At 52.8% G+C, this 12,229-nt stretch overlaps 1 protein-coding gene across 1 annotated transcript in view; it reads left to right on the top strand.

Moving 5' to 3' along the window:
* Positions 1-11,728, top strand: part of Cdh22 (cadherin 22) — a 67,943-nt gene extending 56,215 nt beyond the window's left edge. Inside the window, exons 10-11 of the mRNA XM_059259766.1 lie at positions 6,811-7,062; positions 11,017-11,728. Of these exons, the coding sequence (XP_059115749.1) occupies positions 6,811-7,062; positions 11,017-11,552 (788 nt within the window). The 3' untranslated portion in view covers positions 11,553-11,728. The remainder of the gene's footprint in view (positions 1-6,810; positions 7,063-11,016) is intronic.
* Positions 11,729-12,229: the final 501 nt, after the last annotated feature.

Genomic DNA, 12,229 nt, shown 5'->3' with positions numbered 1-12,229 from the left:
GTGAGCTACCTGTAAGCCACCACCCTTAGGGTGACAGAGGGGGCCTGCATATTACCTTCCTCCTCTGTAGAAACTAAGACTCCATGAGAGCCAGAGCTGGGTCTAAGATCACAGAGTATAAGCCAGGTCACTGCTGACACCCAGCCACTGGCCAAGCCCTGAGGAACCAGGGTGTGGGTTGGCAGAGTGAAGAGATGCATCCCAAGAGCAGAGAATGTCAGTTGGAACGACCCTAAAAGGGCATCCAGAGGAGCAGTAGGGTAGGCATTGGAGGACAGTCCCTGAGCCAAGTGACAGAGGAAGGCAGCATTGTACACATGTGGTTCAAAGTGCCCCCAACTCAAGTCCCCTGTGGCATCCTCACAGACACAGTGGAGGGCGATTTTCCCACCCCTCCACATTTCAGTTGTCTCAGAAGGAGAAGTCCCTTCCCAGAGTTCTGCAGAGTCCTTCAGGGTTCATGCTTACTGAGCCTTTCTGGTTCAGTTCACATTTACACTTGAGGGTTTCGTATCCACACCCATGGGATACACACACACACACACATACACACACACACACACAAACACACACACACACAAACACACACACACACACACACACACACACACACACACACGCACACTCCTGTCTCTATATAGTAAAGATGTTCCATGACTCCATTTTCCCCCTGCAGAAGCAAATTGCCCACGTGCCTGAGCTGAGTCTTTCATGATACCCCACTCCATCCCCCACGGTCCTCATCAAATTGACATTGAAATCTTTAAAAACAAAACTGAGGGAGGCAGATGTCAATGGACAGGAGTGAGAACCCCAGGAGGCAGTCCACGCTCAGCTAAGGCTCTCCATGACTTCCTGGCAACTATCTAGCCCTCTCTAAGCCTCAGTTTCATTATCTGAAAATGGGGCTAATACACACCACCTCAAGTGGTTGAGTACCCGCGAGGGAGGAGGGCTACCGGGGTAGACTGCAGACCCCGAACTCTCACTTTCTGCTTTTAGTCTCTTAAGCACCACTGAGGTATAGTTCCTACTTGGCAAGCTCTGCTCTGGGCCCTGGAAATACAATGACAGATGGAAGAGAATCTCCGCCCTCATGGAGTTCATATTCTATTGAAGCAAGACAGAAATTAAACAAATCAATAATATGTCAGACATGATGAGTGGCCAGGGAGGGAGGGACCACATAGCCTTGTTTCTCAAGAGGCTGGGCCTTTCTCTGTTCGTCATAGGACTTTGGGTGCCCAGGGCAATACTGGTACCTTGCAGGTGTTCAATAAAATGTGTGGCATGAAGCTGAAAACGAAAGGTTGTATGGGAGGGCCTCTCTGAAGGGATCTATAATGCATAGGCAAATGAAATGGGTGGGGAGACCGCTCAGTAGGTGAACCGCCTGATGTGCAAGAAGACCTCAGTTCAAATCCCTAGTACCCATGTAAGCTGGGCACGGTAACATGTTTCTATAACCCTGTCGCTGGGAGGCAAGGACAGGAGGATCCTGGGAACTTGCCCCCAGCTAGCCTAGTCTAATCTGTGAGTTCCAGGCCAACAACACCCCACCAAAAACTAAGGTGAAAAAAGGTCAAGGAAGACACATGACACCGACCTCTGCCTCTCACACACACGCAGGTACACCGCAGGTACGTTCTCATGCAGTATACACCACACACACATGCACTTACACATACACAAATCAATAGAAACTAAAAGCAACCAGGGAGCGAGCCATGCAGATACCCGGAGTGAACACTGTCTGGTGGCGGAAGTAGCAAGTTTCAAACAAGTGGAAAACAGGACCAGAAAGGGATAAGTCAAGAGGCATGGGGTGGGGGTGGGGTCAGACCATGTTGATTCCTTCTGGTCCTGGAACAGGCCTGGGCTCGCTCCCAAGTGTTTCAGACCCTACCCCTACAGGGAGAAGCCTTAAGGCCATATTAAGAATCTTTACTATCCAGTGCCTCCACTCTGACAACTGACCCCAGGCAATGATGACCCTGGACCCTGGAGCCCCAGCTGTGTCTGGCATTAGCCCCTCTACTGAGGGCAGGGGCATGGCTGTGAGAAAATCTAAGGCTGTAGGAGGAACTGCAGCTCAGAGCCATGGCTATTTAAATCTTTTTGGAAGTAATTCAACAACCAATACAGTTCAGCCCACACATCCCTCCCTTGGTACCCTGAGCTGGTGCCCACGAACACAGTCAGTCCTGTACCTGCCTCTTCAAGTTCAAGGGTCCTCACAACTCTGGGGCCTGTGCCTCCATCCCTGCTGTTTCTCCTAGTTTAGGGACCTCCGGAGCTCCCTTTTGGAGTTGTGTAGAGGTAGTGTAAGCTTTGGAGACAGGGTAACCTTAGCCTGATGAGGTCAGAGCAGCCGTGGAAAGTCTCTTCCTCCAGCCCTTCAGCCCTTCCCTCACTGTGCCAACCCCCCACCTCCTCGCCATATAAATATCTTAGGTGACAAGCGGCTACCCCAACCCATCTGCTTCTTTGTACAAATGTGTAGCCAGTTTGGAAATGTGATTTATAAATATTGCTTTTGCAGCCAGGGATTGACGCTGATGGATGTCGGGCCAGATGGATGGATGCTACTCCCGGGCACGGGTCCCGCCTAGAAGGGTGGGGCGGGCCTGGGGTGGTCAGTGGCTTCCCAGAGGAAGGCAACCGGATGGGGTCAGGACAATTTCCCAGGAGTCCCCTTCCACCGGGTGGAGGTATGGCCGGGCTCTGAGTGCTCAGAACATCTGGCTGCATAGTGGGAGACAGCAGCCCTGAGACTGCATCTCTGTCTTGCTTGGCAATTGGAGGCTGGGCCAGGGCCAGCCGCTCATTTCTCAAATCTGTCCACTTCTCTCTGCTGCCACTACCGCTATTGTCTCACACAAAACACACCAACGCTTCCAACCTGTAGTCCATGTCAATGCCTGTATTTTCCATTATAAGTGTCCTTGGCTACCGGGCAGGTTCAAGCCAGGACAGAAACCACGTCGATCTTATTCACAGCCATGTCTCCAGGGGCTAGAATAATCCTGACATATAGAGAGTGCTCAGTTCAGATTTGCTGTGAAATGAATGGATGATATATCCCTGGGTCACTTCTTGGGTTTAAAGCCCACGAATCAATGGCCTCCTGTTGCTTCTCAGAAAATAGCTCAAGTTCCTTACGAAAACCGGCCTGCTAAACTTCCCTGGATGGACTTCTGCCTCCCTCCAGCCACAGGCTATGCTCTAGCCTCAGCACCAGCACACCGGCTCTTCTCATTTCTGGACCTGTCCACCTAGGATGAACTTGCACTTGGACATCCATTACTTCTCCCTGAGCTCCCAAGCACTGTCAGGTCCTCTCACATGTCCTCCTCCACTGGCCCTTCCCAGTCTTCCCATGTAATCCTAGACAGAGCTGTGGGCTCCTTCAATTAGTGTTTGTCTCTTACATTAGCATCTGAGCTCTCTGATCCAGGCAACAGCTGATGTAGCTCTCCATTGTTTCCCCTCAGCAGCCAGCAGGCAGCCTGGCTGGCAGCCTTTAATGAAGAGCTGCAGAAGAAAGAGAGAAGAAGGGAAAGAGGAAAGGGAGGGAGAGAGGGAGGGAGAGAAAGAAGGAAGGAAATGGATTGGTAGGTGGAAAATGAGGAAAGATGAATGAACAAGTGGAAGTTGATGGATGGTGGAAGGAGGATGGATGGATAGCGAGGAATACATGGGTAGATGGAGGATGCATGAATGGGTGGACAGGCAATTGATGGCGGAAGGAGGATGGATGCATAGGGAGGAATACATGGGTAGATGGAGGATACATGAATGAGTGGACAGGTAAATGATGAAGAGTGGATGGGTAGGTGGAGCACAGAGGGTGGATGAATAAATGAATGGTGGGTGGGTGAATGCTGGAGGGTAGAGAGATCATAGATGGAAGATGGTGACTAGAGGATGAATGGATGGATGCTGGAAGGTGGACAAATGTACGAAAACTAGAAAATTGATGGGTAGATAGATCTGTGGATGGATAGTAGAGGGTGATGGATGATGGGAAGTGGATGTATGTATGAAGTCTAGAGAATGGATGGGTAGATGGATGGACAATGGGTGGATGATGGAAAGTGGAAGGCGGGTGTATATAATGAGAGCTAGAGAATGGATGGGTAGATAGATCTATAGATGGATGATGGAGGGTGGATGAATTGATGGATGAATGGATGAGTGGATGAATGAATAGATAAAGGATGGATGGATAGACAGATGGATGATGAAGAAACAAGCCACTACTCTTATTTTAAAGTGGTGTGTGTGTGTGTGTGTGTGTGTGTGTGTGTGTGTGTACATGAATGCAAGTGCTGGTGGAGGCCAGAGGCATGCGATCCCCTGGAGCTGGAGTTACAGCCGTTGTGAGGTACCCAATATGGGTGCCAGGAACCCTGCCCTCCACAAGAGCAATATATGTACTCCCAGCAGCTGAGCCATCACTCCAACCCCATAGTCACTTCTTTAAAAGATTTTTAATGGCATTTATCAATTTTGTGTCCTGAGTGGGATGGGGGAGGCATGCCACATGACCTTCAGAGGTCACAGGATAACTTGTGTGAGTGGCTTCTCTCCATCCACCATGTGGGTCCTAGGGGTAGAGCCGAGGTCATCAAGCTTGGTGTGAGTTCTACTATCTCCTGAGCCACCATGCCACTTCTTGTTGAGCCTTAGTTTCCACATCCACCAGGGGAGACCCTGCTCCAGCCACGGTTAGAAGAGCTGAGTGTGTGTTTCAAATGCCCACAGGCTGATATCTGAGAAGCATCCAGCTGGCGCTGATGCAGCCCCATCCACATCCTCTTCTCTGCCCTCTACACTTGAGCCTCCTTTCTTCCCTGGCAGGACACAGTGTTTTCTTAGCCTGAGCTGCCTCAACCTTTCACAGGAGGCTCCTGAGGCCAAGCCAGAACTTGAGGAGCGGACGCACGGCCGCCACTTAGCCCAAGAGTGTGGTCCCTTCAAACTTTGTTCCCTGAGACTGGCATAGGGCCAGGCTCCAGCTGGCCAGGAGTGGAGAAACAGGCACACATTTGCTTCTTACAAGGTGACAAGTGCCAAAACAGAACTGTGCATGGGCCCGAGTCATCAAAGCATGGCGTTGGAGCCGTAAATCCCTCCTTCCCAGGGAAGTGGAGAAAGGAGGCCATGAGAAGAGGTGATATCTAGCTGAAACATGATGGATGAGGAATTTTCCCAAGCAAGAAGGCAGAGAGGATGTCCCAGATAGCAGAGACTTGCAGATCAAGGCAGGGACATCCGGACAGGGAGCAGGTGTGGGGTGCGGCACATGGGAGAACTGTTAACCAGCATTTATGAGGAATTGTTGTATGCTGGGAACGATTCTATTCCATCCTCACTGCTAGGTGAGACTCTGGTTCTGTTTACTGATGAGGACATTGAGGACCGAGCGAGCTAGTGCATGGTGCATACGGTGTTATTAACGTTTGCACGAAAACGTTCAAATGTGATAACAGTGGGTAGAATAAGACACTGAGCCTCATGGTCCATCTTGTCACATCTGGACCTCTGCCCACCTCCTATGTGTGTCCAAGGTCATGAATCAGTCTTTCCAAGGGCTCTTTCCTCATCATTGTGTCCATGGTAAAGAAGACCAGACTTGGGAAACTATTAGGAAGCAGGAACTATCGAGAAGGAGCGGCAGGGGGGAGACTGGCTCTGCCCTGGGCTCAGATTTCCTTCCAAACTAGCCCCAGGAAGATCTTAATTTGCCTCTCCACACAAGCATAGGTTTCCTAGAGCTACCTGGGACCCACAACACTGAGAAAGGACTCTGGGCTCCGAAGGTCTCTGGTGAGAACCCACACTGGCAACAAGGTTAAGGAGAGCTGGGCCTGGCAGGCGAGCAGTAGGTCGGCAACAGAGATGGAGTGTCAATTCTGGGGCTCTGAGCCCTTCAGACCCCCACACTGTGCAGGACTGAGAGGTGCCCCCCAGAAAGCAAGGGCCAATACTGCCTGGCACATGTGGGACAGATGTGGAGGAGGCAAGAAAAGGAGAGGAAGTGGGTGCCAGCTGCCACTCAGCCTATGCTACAAGACCATCTGCCCTTTGCCAGTTTTTCCTGGTCTAAAGCAAGATGAGGCTGGGCAATAGGCACCACTGTGTAGTTCAACCCTCCCTCCGATCACCTGTGTAAAAAGGAAAACTGAGGCTCTACGGTCCCCTCATCTGGTCATGAAGGCTGTGTCCCAACCCTGGAAGCTCGGCTTCTTAATGAGACCCCATGCTCCAGAACTTCTGAGTAACATGGAGGGCAGAAAGACCCCTCAGCCACAGGCACGTGCCAGCCAAGGTTGTCAGCCACCTCTGATGACCTTGGATTTGTCAAGGTCCAGCAAACCACAACCAAAGACCAGAAGACTCCTGAAAGCAGAGTGTATTTGAAATGGGAGTAGAATCTGAAACAAGGCAAGCTGTTGAGATCAATGGGGAAAAAAAATTGGCATAGCCAAGGCCAGGACCTTGGTCCAGCTGGGGACAGAATCTCGGATTAGCTGGGAATAGTACCTTGGCACAGTTGGGAGCAAAAAAATCTTAGAATTGATGAAAACACTTAAGACAGCTGGGAACCGAATCCAGGGACAGCTGAGGACATCCGTGGGCTCTGTGAGCTAGAGGATCTTCAGCAGCTGGGGCAGAATTGGGGATTTAAGGGGACAGGATCCTTGGAGAGGTGGCAGTTTGGGTGTAAAGAGGCAGATCTCAAGGTGGCATCAGGATGTGGCTGGCCCAGCCCTGAGTCACACACTGGTCATTTCTTCCGAGCAGATAACACAGCTGCCGTGCACACACAGCACGTGGGCTTCAACCGGCAAGAGCAGGATGTGTTCCTCCTTCCCATCCTTGTTGTGGACAGCGGGCCACCCACACTGAGCAGCACGGGCACCCTCACCATCCGCATCTGTGGCTGTGACAGCTCCGGCACCATCCAGTCCTGCAACACCACGGCCTTTGTCGTGGCTGCCTCCCTCAGCCCCGGCGCGCTCATCGCTCTCTTGGTCTGTGTCCTCATTCTGGTCGGTGAGTCCAAGAGCATCCCACCATTGCTGGACCCGGGTACCCTGCCCAGATAGACCACAGCCTGGGAAAGGAGCCTCGGTCTCCCCTACCTAAAGATAGGCTGGCTAGAACCATCTCTACTTCCTGTGGGAAGTCTCTGAAGTGCAGATAGTGGCCTGCTTGGGACAGAGTTCATGCAGTGCCCCTCACACAGCTCAAGACTCCCTAGTGTTTAAAACCACATGTACAGCCCAGGCCAATGGCTCATTCCTGTAATCTCAGCACTTGGAAAGTTGAGGCAGGAGGATTGCTGTAAGTTAGAGGCTAGACTGGGCTATGTTGTAAGTTCCAGACCAACCTGGACTACAGAATGACACCCCTTATCAATAAAAACAAACAGGGAGCTGAGGTGTGGTCTAATTGGTAGAGTGCTTGCCCAGCATACACGAAGCCCTGGGTTCAATCCCTGATACTGCATAAATCGAGAATGATGGTGCAGGGCTGTGATCTCAACACCTCAGAAGTCAAGGGACAAGAGTATTAGAAGTTAGTCATCTTTGACTATACAGGGAGTTCAAGACAAACCTATTGGACATGAAACCTTGCTTCAAAGAGGTCGGGGACCAAGCATATTTTTAAAATTCTCTTGTCTAGTGCCCTTCTTAGTTCTCCATAGAGAGAAGCATGGCTGCATGGCCAGGTGTATCAACCCATTTCTCAGATGAAGAAACTGAGGTTCACAGAGGTTATGTGGCTTGGCTAAGGTGACACAGGTTAGGTCTCCTCAGTCTGTGTCTCCACCTCTAACTCTGCCACCTGCCATGGAATAAAACTGGGGACAGCACCTTAGGGCACTTGGGACATCTTTAGACATTGGGGACACTGGTACTGGAAGCCACTTGAACCCCAGTATCCCTGGTGAGAAGAGATGTGAACAGCCACCCAAGTGCAGGACTGTAGACGGAACAGCCCGAGCTGGGAGTTCTCTGCAGACCGTGCTCACCAGCCCTGCCCGGTGCCCCAGATGGCAACCCCCTTGTGCTGCCCACCCTCCAGTGACCTACTCTGCCCCTTCAGATCCCTGCAGAGGCTCTGGACAGACCCTGCCTAGCCAGGAGTGCAGCCCCTCCCTCCCCACCACAGCCCACGGCTCAGAAACCCTTTTTCCAGAGGGTGCACTTTACAGCGGTTTCATTTTCCGAAGCAGTGCAAACAAATTTCTGCCTAATTGCCCACAAACGAAGAAAGTGCACATCAGTGCTCTAAAGGTGACGGGCGGAATCTCTGATCAGGTCTGGCACATCTGTCGCCGCCGCCCGCAATCCCCGCCATCTGCTCTCGTGGGCATCCCCTCCACAGCTCCGGGTCTCCAGCTCCAAACGTTGTCCATCCATCTTCTCCACTTCTCTCTTGACACCATCCTTCCCTCCAGCCCTCCCTCAAGGCCTGTCTCCAGCCCCCGCTCCCTCCCCTGTGGTAAGCTACCATGTTAGGTGGTGAGCTCATACCCTGTGCTGTGGCCCTCACAGCTGGCTCTGGCCACAGGCCTGGCTGCATCTGTCTGGGCTGCAAGAAAATTCTAAACCCTGCCACAGTGCTTAGCGTGTGTCTGTCCATCCATGTATCCATCCATCTATCCACTATTATTTATTTACAAATCCATCTAGTGAATCCTTTTCAAGTGTTCACTGTTTCCACAATAGGGTTCATTACTGAGCAAGAGGTTTTGTTTGTTTGTTTGTTTGTTTGCTTGTTTGGGGTTTTTTGTTTTGTTTTATTTTTGTTTTTCGAGACAGGGTTTCTCTGTGTAGCTTTGGAGCCTGTCCTGGATCTCACTCTGTAGACCAGGCTGGCCTCGAACTCACAGAGATCCACCTGCCTCTGCCTCTGAGTGCTGGGATTAAAGGTGTATGCCACTACCACCTGGCTAAGAGATTTTTTTTTAATTCATTCTTGGGGCTGGAGAGATGGCTGAGCAGTTAAGAACACTGGCTGCTCTTCCAGAGGACCCTGGATTCCATTCTCAGCACCCACATGGCAGCTCACAAACCATCTGTAACTGCAGGTGCAGGGGATCTGACCCCGCTTCTGATCGACCAGCACTAAACACATACTGCACAGACATACAGGCAAGCAAAGCACCCATACACACAAAATAAACCGAATTAAAATTTTTTCTTTATTTCATACATGTATACAATGTATCTGGGTTGTATCCACCCACAACCCCCCAGACCTCCCCTACATGTCCCCTTCCCGCCCTCAGGTCCTCTTTGTGTCTCCTCTATAATAGCCCACTGAGTCCCGTGAGTGCCGCCTGCATGTGTGGCCATCCACTGGGGCCTGGGCAGCCTGCTAGGGACCAGACCCCTGAGGAAAAATGACTCTTCCTCTCTCAGCTCCAGCCAGCTTTAGGGCTAAGGGTGGGACCTTGCTGGCCCCTCCCCTGTCCTTGCTGGAATGTGGACTGGCTTGATCTTGTGCACAGCTGTTGTGACTGTGACAGCCAAGTCCAGAAGATAGCTCTGCACACCTCCCGCCCTCCAGCTCCTACATTCTCTCCTCCCCCTTTTCCATCACGTTCCCTGAGCCCTGGTGCAGGGAGAGGGGTTAGTGGGAAAGAGATTATTTCTTTCAACTTTGGGTGTGCGAAGTTTGAGGTTCTCTTGGTCAGCCAGGAGGACTGGCAATTGGTTGAATCTGGATTTCAGAGGAGAGGTCCAGGCTGGGGCCAGAGATACTGGAGTTGTTAGAGGGAAGTTAAAGCCACAGGCCTGCAGGACAGTGCCAAGTGAGGGAGAGTTATGGAGGAGCAGGTCCTGGGAAGACTGCTAGGGAGCTGGGGAAGCAGGGAGTGGGGGCTGTTTGGAGGACAGATGCGGTGGGAGGAAGAGAAGAGGAACGTGAAGTCTTGGAGGCCAGATGAAGGAGGACAAGAAGCGTAGAGAATCAGTCATTCACTCCCTCTCACAGTCAGGTCTGCAGGCAACTCCTTGTTCATTCATTCATTCGTTCATTCATTCATTCACTCAGCAAGCACACATCCAATTCTTTTTTTTTTTTTTTTTTTTTTTTTTTTTTGGTTTTTCGAGACAGGGTTTCTCTGTGTAGCTTTGCGCCTTTCCTGGAACTCGCTTTGGAGACCAGGCTGGCCTCGAACTCACAGAGATCCGCCTGGCTCTGCCTCCCAAGTGCTGGGATTAAAGGCGTGCGCCACCACCGCCCGGCTTCACATCCAATTCTTGTACCATACCAGACACTAAGCCGGGGGACGTTTTCAGGTCCCAGAGGATATTTATTGGGGTTAACTTGGCGGACCTGGGCTGTGGTAGGCCGTCCTTCTTTAGTTGAGATGAGGAAAGGGAAGACCTCAGAAGCAGATCTAGGACCCACTGAGACCTTCCTTCCATGGGGCTTGGAGCTGGGTCACTGGACCTGGCTAGAGCTCTTGGGGACAGAACCCTGGGGGTCCTGACTGAGACACTGAATGGGAAGCAGAGAATTCTGGGATGGACAGAGGCGGGCACGGACAGAAGACAGGTAGGTGCCTTCAACCTTACAGCGTCTAGAGCCGAGGATGGCTGGCCCTCAAATCGGGTGTAAATCCACAGCTCTGCTGGACAACCCCAGTCCCACTAGCCCTATAAATACAATTTGCATACCTCCTGAGATGAATAACTCACCACCTACCTGGAGGGCAGCTCAGTTCTCACCACTATAAGAAACAGGAAACCGGGGTTGGGGATTTAGCTCAGTGGTAGAGTGCTTGCCTAGCAAGCGCAAGGCCCTGGGTTCGGTCCTCAGCTCTGAAAAAAAAGAAAGAAAGAAAGAAATGGGAAACCTAGGGAACTTTTAGGGATGACGAAGCTCTGCTGTCGGATCGGGGGATGGAGGGAGGCCAGGCAGTGTCCTATGCTGAGCTCAGCTCTCACTCTGTCTCCCTGTTCCCTCCCCCCACCCCACCCCACCCCGTAGTGCTGGCTCTGCTAATCCTCACCCTCAGGCGTCACCACAAGAGCCACCTGAGCTCGGACGTGGATGAGGACATGCGGGACAACGTGATCAAATACAACGACGAGGGCGGCGGCGAGCAGGACACCGAGGCCTATGACATGTCAGCGCTGCGGAGCCTCTACGATTTCGGGGAGCTCAAGGGTGGCGACGCGGGCGGGGGAGCGGCCAGTCCCCCGCAGGCTGCTTCCTCCTCCGAGCGCCACTCGCTGCCACGGGGCCCGTCGAGCCCGGAGCCGGACTTCTCGGTGTTCAGGGACTTCATCAGCCGCAAGGTGGCGCTGGCGGACGCGGACCTGTCGGTGCCGCCCTACGACGCCTTCCAGACCTACGCGTTCGAGGGCGCGGGCTCGCCCGCTGCCTCGCTCAGCTCGCTGCACAGCGGCTCCACCGGCTCCGAGCAGGACTTCGCTTTTCTCCGCGCCTGGGGCCCGCGCTTCCGACCGCTGGCCGCGCTCTACGCCGGCCACCGTGGGGACGACGAGGCCCCGGCTTCCTAGCCCCAACCGGGCCAGTCCGGCAGCGCGGCCCGACGGGAGGGGACCTGCATGGCTCCCGCGCCGCGACGCGCCCCCAAGGGGTGAAGCTTGCGAGGACTCAGGGGTGCGGGATGGTGACCAACGTCAGGAGAAGGGAGGAGAACCCGGCCTGCGCAGCCCTGGGGTTGGAAGGGACCGCGGAGGGAGAACCCCCGTGCTGGGAAAGGACCTGGGAAGAGAAAGCGGAGGAGGGCGCTGCTGCCGTGCCCACCCCAAGGCTTTCTGACATTCAAGTAAGGATGAAGGAAGGGCTGGTCATTTACTAAGCACCTACTGTGTGCTGGGAGCTACCCAGAGACCGACTGCATTGCTGTAGAAACTATGAGGTGGCGTTCCAAAGGTGCCAAGAGAGGAAAGCCCCCCAGAGAAGTGGTTGTGACCTGCCCGGGGACACGCAGACAGTGAGTGGTGAAGCGTCTGGCACTGACCAGCTGCCTGGACAAGTCACCTCATTTCTCTGGGCCCCAGTTTCCTCATCTGTCAAATGAGGTTAATAACAGCACCTACCTCGAAGATTTGAGAGGATGGAAAGGGTTCAGGTGTCAAGTCATTGGGCAGTGCCTGGCACAGAGTAGGTGTTCAATAAATGCTCGCCTTTGTTACTAGTCTCATCCTTGTGGTTGCTGGAGGCCCGTGTG

This window comes from Peromyscus eremicus, chromosome 4, assembly GCF_949786415.1.
Source record: "Peromyscus eremicus chromosome 4, PerEre_H2_v1, whole genome shotgun sequence".
Taxonomy (NCBI): domain Eukaryota; kingdom Metazoa; phylum Chordata; class Mammalia; order Rodentia; family Cricetidae; genus Peromyscus; species Peromyscus eremicus.
Note: the sequence above shows the minus strand (reverse complement) of the source record. Positions and strands in the feature narration are given on the sequence as shown.